General features: G+C 53.7%; 2 protein-coding genes across 2 annotated transcripts; both read right to left on the bottom strand.

The window, feature by feature from the left end:
- Positions 1-222: 222 nt before the first annotated feature.
- LOC102444690 (putative olfactory receptor 10D4) lies at positions 223-1149 on the bottom strand. Its single transcript, XM_006129265.4, has one exon. It carries the CDS (start codon positions 1135-1137, stop codon positions 223-225), a length of 915 nt encoding a protein of 304 aa, XP_006129327.3. The 5' UTR covers positions 1138-1149.
- Positions 1150-7525: 6376 nt separating this feature from the next.
- Positions 7526-8458, bottom strand: LOC102444933 (putative olfactory receptor 10D4). The gene has a single exon (XM_006129266.2). The coding sequence runs from the start codon at positions 8456-8458 to the stop codon at positions 7526-7528; it is 933 nt and encodes a 310-aa protein (XP_006129328.2).
- Positions 8459-14596: the final 6138 nt, after the last annotated feature.

Raw genomic sequence — 14596 nt, 5'->3', positions numbered from 1 at the left:
GGGCAGGAGGTTCTGTGTGCACATGCCTGAGACTGATGGAGACCTGTATCTAGTCCTGATGTTCCTAAATCCACACGGAGCTAGCTACATACATAGTGCTTTATCGGCTGGGGAGAAAGAGAAAGAGAGAGTGGTTCACAACAGACATAGAGCAGTGATTCAGTTATATGTCTAGGTGTATTTCCATGCAGACCCACATGCTGCTTCTGCAGCTGCTGCACATCAATGAGCCATCATCAGACCCCCTCTCAGTTTTCTCAGACCCTCTTTCACCTCCTTGTTCCGCAGTGTATAGATGACCGGGTTCAGCATGGGCGTCACCACATTGCCAAAAACATCCAGCGGGGTCACCAGCACTTTGCTCAGCTGGGGCTGAGTGTAGACCAGGGCGCAAGGCCCAAAGTACATTGTCACTACCGCCAGATGGGAGGCACAAGTGGAGGCCGCTTTGCGCCGCCCTTCGCCCGAGTTCATCTTCAGGATGCAGTAGATGATCCTGACGTAGGACACAAGGATGAGGAAGAAGCAAGTCATGGGCACCACGCCAATGTTGGTGAAGCTCACGGTCTCAAGAACATACGTGTCCCCACAGGCCAGCTTAGAAACCGGGAAAATGTCGCAGAAGTAATAATCCACCACGTTGGACCCGCAGTAGGGCAGCGTGAAGGTCAGGCTGGCGAGGATGATAGCGTGGAAGGAGCTGCAGATCCAGGTGCCAGCAGCCAGGAGGGTGCACACCCTCCAGTTCATGATGAGCAGGTAGCGCAGTGGGTGGCAGATGGCCACGTACCGGTCATAGGCCATGACCGTACAAAGCAGGCACTCGGTGCTGCCCAGGAAGTGGAAGAAAAAGGCCTGGGCAATGCACCCACCAAGTGAGATGACCCTGCTCTGACCTGAGAGGGCAGCCAGAAATTTGGGGATGCTGACGGAAGGGATTCCAAGGTCCACAATGGCGAGGTTGCAGAGGAAGAAGTACATGGGGGTGTGCAGGCGGGGGTCGGCGAGGACGGCTGAGAGGATGAGCAGGTTGCCCAGTAGGGTGCAAAGGTAGAAGGCTAAGAAGGTGAAGAAGAGGATGGTCTGGAGGCCGTCAGTATTGGGGATCCCTCGGAGGATGAAATGAGTCACTGTCATGTGGTTGACCCACCCGACATGGGACTCATTCCTGGGGTAGGGCAGAGAAATGAAGCCAGTGAGCTACAGAACCAAACCTGTCACTTTACAGCTGTGATATTCACCCTTCCCACCTCTGCCCCCAGGAATCCCTTCCTCTAGAAGCGGAGAATATTTCTGTCTGTATAATACCAGTTAGGGTCAGGGTCTCACTGTGCTGGTGCTGAACGTGGAAAGAGAAAATGCCTGAATGTCAGAGAGTTGGGAGATGAATAGACAAAGTGACTCCTCCTATTCTGTTCTGTTCCATTTTAGTCTATTCCTGTCTAGGCTGAGCAATTGCCTCCTTCTCTCCTGCGCTGTTCCTGTGTCTTCAGTCATAGTCTATGTAGGCCTATTCCCACCCGTCTCAGCTCATCCTAGAGCCGTCTGTGTCGGGCACACATCCATGGGGGTTTTCTCTCTCTCACCATCTCCACAGAAATGAGGAGCCTGCTGGCAACTTGCAATTAAACTGGGGATTAAACTTCCGTAGGAAAAAACTCCTTCGTCAGACACATGGACAAATAAATGAGGGTCACATATACCACCGTACACCAGAAACCTCATGACCACTCCTACCTACAGGCTTCCTGCTTCCATGCAGGACACATCGCACGATCCATTGTCTATAGTCAACCCCTAAGATACAGCCGTGTCTACTCCAGTCCCTCAGACAGAGACAAACACCGACACCAGCTCCATGCGTGCGACAGAGTCGTTTGTCCCCACGAAAGCTTTCTCCACAACACATCGGCCAGTCCTCGAGGACCTGCCGGACTTCTCATCTTTGCAGCCGCAGATCAACACACCCACCCCCCTGAGACCTCTCTGCAGAGGGATGGCTGTGGGGCACAGTGGAGGGTTTGGTTTGGGAGGGTTTTCAAGTTACATGCACCTGGGCTGCGACATGGGGGTCACAAGAAGAGGGAGAGGAGGGAACATGAAAAGTGATGCATGTGGGGGGGAATTGCCAATACATAGGGAAAGATGGGAGTGTTGGGGGCTGCACTGGGCTTGGAGAGAGAAGGTAAATGAGACAAGCACAGCGAGAGGGGCTGGAGCCAGGGCTACTGAGAGACGCTAACTTGACGTGGTTTCCATCATAACCAGGGTCCACAGTTTGGATCAGAATGTCTCAGCCACATCCCTCACTGCAGAAATTGTTCCACGCCCCCAGCCATAGCTTCTCCCATGCTCAGATGTGACCACCAGGCTGGACCGTGTAGCAATCCTGGCAGAGGGGATTTTGTGGATGAAATTTTAAGGAGATGAACACAGCATCTGTCGGCATTTCACCAGGGAAATTCCCCAGGCAGTAAGGGTAGGGCTGCAGGGAGAGGCTGGCGGGGGGTTATGGTGGAGGGGAGGGGCAGGGCTGCAGGGAGAGGCTGGCGGGGGGGTTATGGTGGAGGGGAGGGGCAGGGCTGTAGGGCAGAGACTAGCGAGGGGGTTATGGTGGATGGGGAGGGGCAGGGCTGCAGGGAGAGGCTGGCGGGGGGGTTATGGCAGGTGGGGAGGGACAGGGCTGCAGGGAGAGGCTGGCGGGGGGGTTATGGTGGATGGGGAGGGGCAGGGCTGCAGGGAGAGGCTGGCGGGGGGTTATGGTGGATGGGGAGGGGCAGGGCTGCAGGAAGAGGCTGGCGGGGGGGTTATGGTGGATGGGGAGGGGCAGGGCTGCAGGGAGAGGCTGGCGGGGGGTTATGGTGGATGGGGAGGGGCAGGGCTGCAGGGAGAGGCTGGCGGGGGGGTTATGGCAGGTGGGGAGGGGCAGGGCTGCAGGGAGAGGCTGGCGGGGGGGTTATGGCAGGTGGAGAGGGGCAGGGCAGTGGGGCAGAGGCTGGCGGGGGGTTATGGCAGGTGGGGAGGGGCAGGGCTGCAGGGCAGAGGCTGGTGGGGGGGGTTATGGCAGGTGGGGAGGGGCAGGGCTGCAGGGCAGAGGCTGGTAGTGGGGTTATGGCAGACAGAGGGAGGCAGATCAGTGACACAGAGACACAGCTCAGGGATAGGCAGGTAGGTGCTGCACAGACGGGGGCTAGACAGCGGGTCGGTGGTTCTTTACAGAACACACCAGGCTGACGGGTTCTGGGGGTGTCAGGGCCAGGGCCAGAGAAAGGCAGAGATGGGGAGGCAGCGCAAGAAGGTCGGTACGAAAGCAGGCGCCTTACACTGGCTGCATGGGCAGAGGCGGCTTCTTCCCTTCTGTCCTGACCGGGACTCCTGTGGCCCCATCCAGCGTCCTTCTGCAGCCCGGCCCAGCACCTGGGAGAAGGGCCCTGCTCCGTGCCTGGGACCCACCCGGGAGCCCTAATGCGCTGCCAAGCTGGCTAGGTCTGCCCCTGAGTCTTTCCCCGCGATGCTGCACGGCCCACAGCTTCCCCACCGCTTTCTGTAGCCTCACAGCTCTGCCTGGGCCTTAAATCCCTTCTGGGTCCCTCGGGACCAGGCCTGAATCCCACCAGGCTTCCAGGCGGAGCCCTCGGCTCAGTCGTCTATTAACAGAGACTTGGCCTCGTTTTGGAGATACCCAGAGACCCCTGGGACCAGGCCCCCAGACGGGCTGAATAAGTTCAGAGACGCCGAGTAGAGAATTGAATTATTTTGAGTTATTCTGGGCAGTGCAACAGCCCTCCCCCAACACACACTCTCTCATGAGGTCCTGGCACCGTTGCTCGGGGGGCTGCTCAGACGCAGAGCGAGACAGACCCAGCCTGTCAGAGTTTGCAACAAACACAGGAAGGGGCATCACCCCCATCCCTCCTCTTTGCATCGGCCTTGGTCTCCCTGGGCATCTCTGGCCTTTCCCTCCCCTTGCACGGCTTGCGAGAGCATTGCAGCTAATTGGACTCAACCACTCGTCCTCCTTCAGCTAGCCAGGGCAGTGGGATGGACACAGGCCTCACCTTGCACCTCTAACGTGCATGTCAGCTAACAGGCCGGCGTTGGTCAGCCACGTTGATGGGACATAGAGTAATTTAGACAAAGCCACAGACACAGCACAGAGCGGGAGGGGAGAGGGACCAGCCGACATGAGGGGGTTTCCAGCCATGATCCCATCCAGTCTCAAAGAGATTCCTCTTGTTGCTCTTAATTCCTGCCCTTCCCCTGCTGGGCCCCGTACCTGGGAGCCGGGATACAGGGGCAGAAAACAGATGTGATAATTAACCTCTGTAGAGGTGCAATGCCCAGCCCAGACACAGCACCCCATGGGGTGCAATGGCCGTTGGGATTAATTAAAATGTTATTGCTAACGAGTGCCCAGGCTGGGCCCTGTCACTGCGCAGGGTGCCAGGCTCAGGAGTGACTCTGGGCTTGCATCAGCTGAGCGCTGGGTGTTGTTGTAAGGAACGCCAGAGCCAGAACGGCATTTTAATTGGTATTCACGCTCTGACACAGGCACATCACAAGTGACTGTCCCAGTGGGAATGTGACACGTTGTATAGCTGAGAATGACACAGGATCTCATTGTCCATGTATTCCAAATAGGGAAACTGAGGCACAATGCAATGTAGTGACGTACAGAAGGGCAAAGAGGACGTCTTCTACACAACCAGTCTTGGAACCCACAGCTCTGGTGACCCAGTCCTTTGTCTTGCCCACAAGGTAAAGGTTGGCTAATCATTGCCATGGGTTATTTCTCTGCAGTTGTGTTGATTTGCTACCATTCTCAGTTACTACACATGATAGCCCCCAACTCTCCCTGCTTCTGCCTCTACCGCTACCCAGTGCCCATGTCTGGGAGCTCAGTGGAGCTTTCCCATTGGCCATCAGCAGCTACCGGGGTTTTGAGAATCAACGTGCACAGTGTGTGCTCTGACCTTCCAATCTCTGTTTCCTTGTCCCAGGCACCAGAGTCTGGGTTTGTGGCTCTTTGGAAATTGGCTCTTGGGGCCAGTGCAAAGACACCACTGAGCTGACTCCGGCTGCCCCCCGCAGTGCCCAGAGGTCACCGCAGTGGAGGGAGCAAGACAGGTAACCCAGGCGGGGGCACTGCAGTGCAGGGAGTAGGGCAGGCAGCCCAGCAGGGGTGCTGCAATGCAGGAGTGGGGAGGTAGCCCAGCAGGGAGCGCTGCAGTGCAGGGAGTGGGGCAAACAGCCCAGCAGGGAGCGCTGCAGTGCAGGGAGTGGGGCAAACAGCCCAGCAGGGGGCGCTGCAGTGCAGGGAGTGGGGCAAACAGCCCAGCAGGGAGCACTGCAGTGCAGGGAGTGGGGCAAACAGCCCAGCAGGGAGCGCTGCAGTGCAGGGAGATGGCAAGCAGCCCAGCAGGGGGCGCTGCAGTGCAGGGAGTGGGGCAAACAGCCCAGCAGGGAGCGCTGCAGTGCAGGGAGTGGGGCAAACAGCCCAGCAGGGGGCGCTGCAGTGCAGGGAGTGGGGCAAACAGCCCAGCAGGGAGTGCTGCAGTGCAGGGAGATGGCAAGCAGCCCAGCAGGGGGCGCTGCAGTGCAGGGAGTGGGGCAAACAGCCCAGCAGGGAGCGCTGCAGTGCAGGGAGATGGCAAGCAGCCCAGCAGGGGGTGCTCTGACCTTGCAGCCAGGGCTGGGTCCAGTGCAGGAAGTTGGGCTCATGTGCCCTGTTCTGCAGGGGGAAGGGCCAGGTGCCTGGCTCACAGCACCTTCCCTGGGTGCCTTTCACTTTGCTGTTTCATTGTTATTTCATTGCAAGTCTCAAACTCGCATCTCAGGAGTCAGGGCCTATTCTGGGCCAGGTGTTAGTATTTCTGTGGCACGGCCAGCTGGGAGGCCCAAGTGCAAGAGGGCTGCACCCCTGCGGCCAGAGACAGCCTCGCACCAAAGAGCTCCCAGAGCAATGGGTGGGAGATGGGAAAAATTGTTACTGCGGCATCTTTGGTGGAGAACGAAGCCCCAAAGAGATTCCATTGTTCACCTAACTTCTGGCCTTGCCCCAGAACACCTGACATGAATGGACTCCCCTCCTGCCTACCCCACTCGCCACGTAACACTATTGTCTGCGTGTGTCACCTGAAGCATAGTGTGACCCAACTGCCCTACCTCAGTTCAGCCGAACTCCTGTGATGTTTTCCCTAGTGGCAAAGTATTTGAGGGCTTCAATATCTGAGACATAGGTGAGATGATTATTCTAGGAGCGGTGGCTGAGATTCTGTGGCCTGCTCTGTGCAGGGGGCCAGACTAGATGATCATAATGGTCCCTTCTGACCTTAAAGTCTAAAGTCTATGAACATTAGGGTAACATAAGTATCCTCCTCCCTTGCCCTGGGAAAATTCTACTGACCTCCATGCTAACTCTTACCCCAGCCTTAGAATAAGATCTGCGACCTCCTCCCCAGTCGGGATTGCTTGGTAAGGGAGTGCAAGCAAGAGATGTGCGTTTTAATGTGGCTAAATGTAAGCACATGCATCTAGGAACAAAGAACCAAGGCTGTGCTTACAGGACTGGGGCCAGTGATGTGTAAAGATTTGGGGGTCATGGCTGAGAAGTAGCTGAAGGTGAGCTCCCAATGGGACGCTGGGGTCAGAAGAGCTCATGCGACCGCGGGATGCACGAAGCAGGAATGTCAAGTAGGAGTGGAGAGATTTTACCCTTGTGTCTGGCCCTGCTGGTACACTGTGTCCTAGTCTGGTGTTTGCAATTCTCCATGGGTGCTAATAAAGTGGAAAGCCATGAGAACAGCTGAAGTACGGGAAAACGTGCCGTACAGTGATAGACTGAAAGTGATCACAGTGGTTGTCTTTACATACAGCAGGTTAGGGGGTAACTTCATTAGGGTCTATAAGTAACAAGCTGGGGACCTAATATTTCGTATGGGGCTCTTCCGTCTAGTGGACAAAGGTCTCATTAGATCCTGTAGCTCCAAGCTGAAGCCAGACAAATTCAGACTGGAAATACGGCATGAGCCAATTAGCCTTTGGAACATTTACTAAGGAGCGTCTCCATCAAGGACAATTTTAAAATCAGGATTGGAAGTTTTTCCAAAAGTACCGAGGGAGGCTTCCTTCTGGGGACATTTCACTGGCCACTGTCAGACGACAGGATTAGGGGTTCTCTGAACCATTCTTCAATGCAGGCAATGGCGGTTGTCCCTTATGGCCTTACCAGTCTATTGATCTAATCCAAACCCTGGTCTCACCCACTGACCTCCTGGCCAGCCGTACCCAAGCTCTGATGTCACTCTGGCAATCTCAGTGGTGTTCTACCCGCAGAGAATGTGGAGTGAGCTTCCTAAAAGCAAGCACATGAATTGAGTTCCCAAATCCCACTTTCTTTCAATAGCAGTGGTGTACATACAAGCCCTTTGTTCCTTTTTAAATTCTCCCCATAGTTTCATTCCCACAAGCTGCGTGGGAAGGGGAAGACTTTCTAGTGCAGCTCGCAACATTATCTGCACTGGGATTAGCCACCTTTCAATTTCTTGAGTGCCGCCTTGACGTCCTTATTCCTCAGCGTGTAGACCAGCGGGTTCATTATCGGGGTGACCACGTCACAAAAGATCTGCATGCGGGTGGCCACCTCTTTGCTCAGGGAGGGCTGGGTGTAGAGCAGGAAACAGGGCCCGAAGAAGAAACACACCACCGTCAGGTGCGAGGCGCAAGTGGAGAAGGCTTTCCGACCATGTTCCACACTGCGTATCTTCACCACGGAGGCTGCAATCCTCACGTAGGACATGAGGATGAGGAAGAAGCAGGTCGTGGGCACCATACCAGTGTTGGTGAAGGTCACGGTCTCAATGATATACGTGTCTGCACAGGCCAGCTTGACCACTGGGAAGATGTCGCAGAAGAAATAGTCTATCACATTGGACCCGCAGTAGGGCAGCGTGAAGGTCAGGCTGGCGAGGATGGTGGCATGGAAGGAGCTGGTGATCCAGGTGCCGGCGGCCAGGAGGGCGCACACCCTGTTGTTCATGATGAGCAGGTAGCGCAGCGGATGGCAGATGGCCACGTACCGGTCATATGCCATGACAGTGTAGAGCAGGCATTCGGTGCTGCCCAGGAAGTGGTAGAAGAAGACCTGGGATATGCACCCACCCAAGGAGATGGTTTTATTCTCGGCCCAGAAGTTGGCCAGCAATTTCGGGGTGCTGATGGAAGAGTATCCAATGTCCAGCATGGCGAGGTTGCAGAGGAAGAAGTACATTGGGGTGTGCAGGCGGGAGTCAGCAAGGACGGCTGCTAAGATGAGCAGGTTGCTGAGCAGGGAACAGAAGTAGAAGATTGAGAAGCACATGAAGAGGATGTTCTCAAGACCTTCGGTATTGGGGATGCCTAAGAGGATGAATTCTGACACCATGGTGTGATTCTCCATTTCCATGTGAGACTGAGTCATTCCTGAGGGCACAGAGATAATGGAACTAGATTAGGAAGCTTAATGAACCATGCACCCCACCATCTCAAAAGGCAAATCTTCCTAGTCAGCCTAAGTTTGGTGAAAGCAACTGCCTCATATTTGGTGGATTCTGTACGACTCTGCTTGACTCTGTTCAACTAGATTCTATTCAGTTCTTAGAGCTCAGCCATCTTAGCAGCATCCTTACTAAAAGCCAAGGAAATTATCATGAATTGCAACATGAAGTTACCTGACTCCTAGGGGCCTTCACAGTGAGTGTACCGGCTCAAAGAAAACCTCCAATATGCTTCAGTGTGATAATGACATTTCTCCTCTGCATGCACATAAAGAGAAACTGTGCATTGAATGGTGGAGAGAGAGAAAGTTTCAGAGATTTTAAGGCCAGACAGGCCCATGTGCTAATCTAGCACATCACAGGCTGTTAAATTCCACCAGATCCAAACACACACATACCCTGAGCTTGGTGATTTCACTTGTGTGATGTAGTGGGCAAGCCATACACTAGGCCATACACTATGGTCATCCACTGGAGGCTGTGTTTGGGCTGGGGATGACCCCTCCTGGCCTTTATCTGTAGCACTGCCCAGCAGGACGGCAGCCTAAGTCACGTAGGCAAAGACCCCAACCTGTCCGATCGGTTGAGGGAAGGGAGGGAGATGGAGACGAACTCCAGGTTTTGGGGCAAGGGGCAGTTGCTGGCTGGGAAACATGAAGGGAACAACCTTAGCTGAGGCCTGAGGGTCTAGGGGTGACCATGGACCCCCTAATCCAAGGGGTCTGAGGCATCCTGGCCCTAACTCCAGAAACTACATCACGTCTATGCTGTATCCTGGAGCAGCAATAAACCCTCTCTATTCTGCTGGCTGGTGGAGTCTATTCTTGGTGCTACAGGGGTGCAGGATCGGGGGAACCCCGATGCACGGACACAACTTGTACCAAAGCACTTCGGTATTCAACAACTCAACTTCAGTGACCTCAGGCAGAGAGCAGGAGAGATCAAGGAGCCATCAGCTCTCAAGGCTGGGAACTGACAGAGGGAGAGACACGGACTATCCCAGCAGGTGACCAACCCCCTGCTGCAGCAGAAGCTGAAAACACCCCAAAGGTCGCTGCAGATCTGTCCTGGGGGAAGTTCCATGCGCACATGGAATCTCATGATTGGTTTCACCCCGAGCCAGAAACGACCAGTTTGTATGACACTGAGCAGTTCTGTACCAGGTCTGAGCTCTGGGCTGCCCCAGCTAGTGGCCAGGTAGAGAGACTGGAGAGAGAGAAGGGGAGAAAGAAACTGTCCCAGAGCCAGAGCAAAGGCGGAAATGGACAAGAAGGACACTCAAGTAGCTTACGCTTTGTGCCTCAGTGGAGAGTCACGCAGTCACCAGGCAGTGGGACCCTTTAGTTCTTTCTCCCTCATTTGCTTCATCTGCAGACACACAGTCAGCCCCTCTCAGCCCAAGCCGCCTGAGATCTGAGCACAGTTCCTGCCATGGGAATGTAGAGAGATTCTCTCTCACTGGCACACCTGACCTGTGTAGGGACTGTGCAACATTGACCCAGCCACAGTGGGCACCCCAGAAGTGTTCATGAGCTCAGGCTGCAGGAACATTTATGCTGCTCTTGAGCCAGGCCTTTGGGAGCTGAGCCCTTAGGCAGCTCCCTCCCCCTGTCTCAGACTTCAGCAGAGGGAGCAATTAACTAGCCCTTTGCCTCAGCTGTTTTCCAGTTAGTGGCTTGGGACAAAGGGCCACCTGTGTTAGAAGGTGTGAGAAACCCAGCAGGAGGTAGCTGTGATGGGCTGGTTCACAGGGGGCTCCTTGGGATTGTCCCCTGTTGTGGTAAAGATCCCACCAACCTTCTCCTGCTGGGTCAGAGGCTCTAATCTCCCCTAGCCAAAGCACATACTTGGGGTAACCCACCCCCACCCCGTGCCCGCAGCTCAGCTCTGGGCCTTGGACACAATCCAGCCTTCAAAGGCACCAAATCCCCAAATCAATGCATCTCTCTGTATAAAAGTTTTAACACAGAGAAACTTCTCCACAAAAGAGAGATATGCACACTGGTTGATCCCTGCAGGTAGCAATTATTTACACTTGGCTTGATAATGAACACAAGTGTTTTATTAAGTATAAAAAGTGGGATTTACATGATTGCAAGTGATGACAGAGAAAAGTTAGTCAGTAAGCCAAAATAAACAGAAATGGTCAGTTCCTCCTATTTCACTAAGAAACTTGCTAAATGCAAATTCTCACCCTAACATATTAATTATCTTTTCACAAGCTGGGTAGGCTTCTAGCTAGGGCCCAATCATCCCCCTTGTTCAGTCTTACATACTTCCTGCTTGCCACTCCCCCTGTTGTTTGGTTTTGCACTTTTGTAACCCTTTTGTCCAAGGCAGACATGCTTTGTCCTCATCTCAATTTTTTTCTCACCTGGAGTGGAAAACTACCAGAAATAAAATGGGATCTAGCATTAGGTGGCCGGTCTCTATGTCTTTGTAGGGCCAACCACAGGATGGTCTTACAGAAAAAACAAAAACCACTCACAGGTCCTTGACTTGATTACCCAGGCAGTAAGTTACTAAAGTATCAATAATGGATTTTACTGGAACAGCTGGACAAATAAAACAGATTTCCACTTAATATTTCCAACTTCTCATTCAAGTAAAGTGCAATAGACACAGTCAGCAGGTTGTGACTGTAAAAGGATCGGGTACAAGATGTATTCTATCTAAAGCACTTCCGAGTTATGCATGTGCATATTCATGCCAATTTCCATAAAGTATGGGAGGGGTGAGACAGCAGCCATGGCATAAACAGCTGTCAGGGAAATTAACCTCTGATGCCCATCAGTGCCAGATTGCTGGACCCTGTGGCTGGAGAATTTTCACACCTTGTGTTGCTAAGGGAAGGTGAAAGTGAAGCATTATTTCTATCCAGGCACCAAGCGCCCTCTAGTGGTTTCGGCTGGTAATACAGGGCCAAAGGCGGAGAACAAGTTTCTTTGGGAGTGTCAGAGGGGTCTAAGGGAGTTAGGCACTGCTGTCCAGTTGGAATTAGGTGCCTCGCTCGTTTCGGTGTCTCTAAAATTTCCTGCCTACAAGACCTTTTAAAAGTCTCCGAACCCCAAAAGATCCAGGGCATCCACCGAGCAGATCACAGATTCAGCAGTTGCCCGTGTTCAGGGGGCTGCATGAAAGCACAGGTGTGTATTTATGGGAAGCTCCATGAGCCAGACCCTTAGCTGGTGTAGAGTGGGCTAGTCCCATTGGAGTCAATGGAGCTGATCCCCAGTGAGGGTAAATCCATCCTTGCCCCCTGGCAGTCGAGGGGGCTCAGCACAGCCAGTGCGGGGAAGGCCGTGGTGCTGTGAGCAGGCTGGCAGGAAGCCAGGCTGTGGGTTTTTGTGCAGCTGGGCCCTGGGTTCCCCCTGCTGTGTCCCTCACGGCGCAGTAGTAGGTGCCGGCCTCTCTCAGCCTGGCTCTGTCGCGGGTGAGGTTGGTGGAGCGGGAGGCCGGGTCCACAACCATGGTGAACTCTCCAGCGGCGGAGGAGTCTTTGTACCCCGTCCCTAGGAAGCTCAGCGCCCCCCAGCCCTGCTGGGGCTGTTGGTACCAATACATCGAATCGTGGGAGGTGGCGTTTTGGCTGCAAGGGATCAGGATCCTTTCTCCTTCGACGACTGTGACCTGGGGTGGCTGGAACACCTGGGCCAGGGCCCATCTCAGACCCACTGCAGGGAGAGAGGCAGAAAGTGAGCGAGGAAGAACTTGTCACCTCCTGGAAAACATAACGTTCTAGCCAGGCTGGAAACCCAGAGAAAGAGCCTGCGACTCCCACTGACCAAGGATGCACAGAAGGGCTGAAAGCGTCCTCATGGTGGGGTGAAACCTTCATCCACCTCCTCCCACAGCCTGCAGGGTCAAACCACTGTCTGTCCCCACACCCAGACCTCCTGCTTCTCTTGCCTTCCTCTGTACGTCTCTGTCAGTCGACTCTGTGTCGCTCTCTGCCTCTGACACCTGCCAACCAGCCCCTTTCTTACAAGCATCCAACATCCTGTTGCACACCCATGCAAACCACTCCCACGCGAAACAGGCTACGTCTAGACTGCAAGCTTCTTTTGGAATAAGCTTTTCCAGAAGCGATCTATAGCGCAAAGAAAGAGTGACGTGCTATTTTGAAAGAGAGCGTCCACACCGATTGGACGCTATCTGGCATTTAAGGCCATCCAGAACCAGGTTGGGTAGGACATTAGGTCAGCAGTTGCTTCCAGCTGCTCCTGCCAAAAGCTAGCTGAGACGTGCTCAAAGGGACCCCCTGGACAGCCATTTCTCAGCTGCTGCTGCATGCTTGCTGCATCTCCCAGGGACAGCAGAGCATGCGCAGTGTGTGCTCTGGTTGCCCAGTTTTTGGACCCCACAGCACACCCCTTGCCATGGAGCCGGAGCTGCCTCTGGGCACGCGACCGCCCCGCTCGTCCACGCTGCTGTTTCTGCAGCACTATGTGCAGGCTGCCTTCGCAACCCTGCAGAAGCTCAACCCCGAGCTCATCAGTGAGACCCTCTGCCTGACTTTAGGAACGAGGCCCTTGCAACTGCACCCCACTGTGGAGAAACATGTTTGGAGGCTGGACACCAGTTCCTACTGGTGGGACTGGCTGGGCATGGAGCGGTGCGGTGACCAGCAGTAGCGGCAGAACTTCAGGATGAGGAAGGCCACCTTCATGGAGCTGTGTGCCTGGCTCACCCCTGGCCTCCGTCAACGGGACACCCAGATGTGATCCACCATCACCGTCTGGATGCTCGCTGCCCTAGACAGCTACCAGTCCGTGGGTAACCAGTTTGGCATATGGAAGTCCACCGCTGTGCCCTCCTCATGGAGGTCAGGCGCTCTCGGGCTGAAGTCCCTGGACGGGGAGGAATACTGGAAAGGGGATAGTGGGTCAGGAGGTTGGCTGTGGGGAGGAAGCCCCATCCTCAGGGAGTTCTGCAGTCCTGCCCCCACACAGCCCTGCAGGAAGGAGTGAATTCGAGCCCCAAAACCCCAAGCCACCCAGCATATCAACAAACCACTGTTTGGACTTACAGGAAAAACCAAACCATTCAAAGGCCCTTGACTTCACCACCCAGCCATTCAATTACTAAAGTATCACTAATGGCTTTTACTTGATCACCTAGACAAATAAAACAGGTTCCCACATAATATTCCCAATATCTCATGCAAGACAGATACCTGAAGAGTAATAGGCTTGAGACAGTCAACAGGTTGTAACTTTAAAATGATCTGTTACATGATGTTTTTTGCCTAATGACCTTTGAGTTATGCACATGCATATTCATGTCCATTTCCATAAAGTAACAATGGGTGTGACAGCAGCTGTCAGGGAAATTAACCTCTGACCCCCATCAGTGGCAGATTGCTAGACCCCGTGTGTCATGTCCATCAGGGATCGCCAGCAGCCTGGGGGACTAATGGGTTAACTATGTCCTCTGTACCTAGCCAGGTGTCTGCTCAGCCAGTAGAAATGCAGGTAGGGATTTCAAACTGACACACGGGAATTTTGGGGTTTTCCGTTTTCTCTCTTAGCCAGTTTCCTCTCTAGATACTGAGGGAGACAGAAGACATGTCTCTCTCCAAGAAAAAGACTCTTCCTCATGCTTAAGTAGGGTAAAGTCTAGATAAATCCATCAGGATTTATTGTTTTCTGGTTTGGGAATTTGAATCTGATGTGTGTGCTGTTAGAAATGGGGTTTCCTCTCTTTTACAAGTAAGTTTTGGCCAATAGGGTAATCCTCCATGAGTATATTAACTGGTGGCGCTTACCATCTAGCTGTTCCGACTATGCTTGTAACTGGGGTATTGTTTTGATAATAAAAGTTCTGTTTTGTATTAACCTCGTATTGGTTCATTTCTGGGTACTGCAAAATCTCTCTCTGAGATCTCCATGCCTCTGACTAGGGGACAGCTACCATGTTCTTTTTTCTTTTCAAGCTCTTTGGAGGAAAACGTTTCAGGTGCCCCCAGGGTAGGTTTCAAGCGCCCACCCCTGTTTGTGGGTTCAAAAGCACTTGATGGTGGCAGCGGATTCCCCAAAATCTGGGTAGCAGGATTTGGGGGG

Source organism: Pelodiscus sinensis, chromosome 30 (genome assembly GCF_052426305.1).
Source record: "Pelodiscus sinensis isolate ZL-2025 chromosome 30, ASM5242630v1, whole genome shotgun sequence".
In the NCBI taxonomy this organism is placed as follows: domain Eukaryota; kingdom Metazoa; phylum Chordata; order Testudines; family Trionychidae; genus Pelodiscus; species Pelodiscus sinensis.
Note: the sequence above shows the minus strand (reverse complement) of the source record. Positions and strands in the feature narration are given on the sequence as shown.

Excerpts from the sequence above, each read along its gene's own strand:
- LOC102444690 (XM_006129265.4), bottom strand. The coding sequence starts at position 1,137 with ATGACAGTGACTCATTTCATCCTCCGAGGGATCCCCAATACTGACGGC.
- LOC102444933 (XM_006129266.2), bottom strand. The coding sequence starts at position 8,458 with ATGACTCAGTCTCACATGGAAATGGAGAATCACACCATGGTGTCAGAA.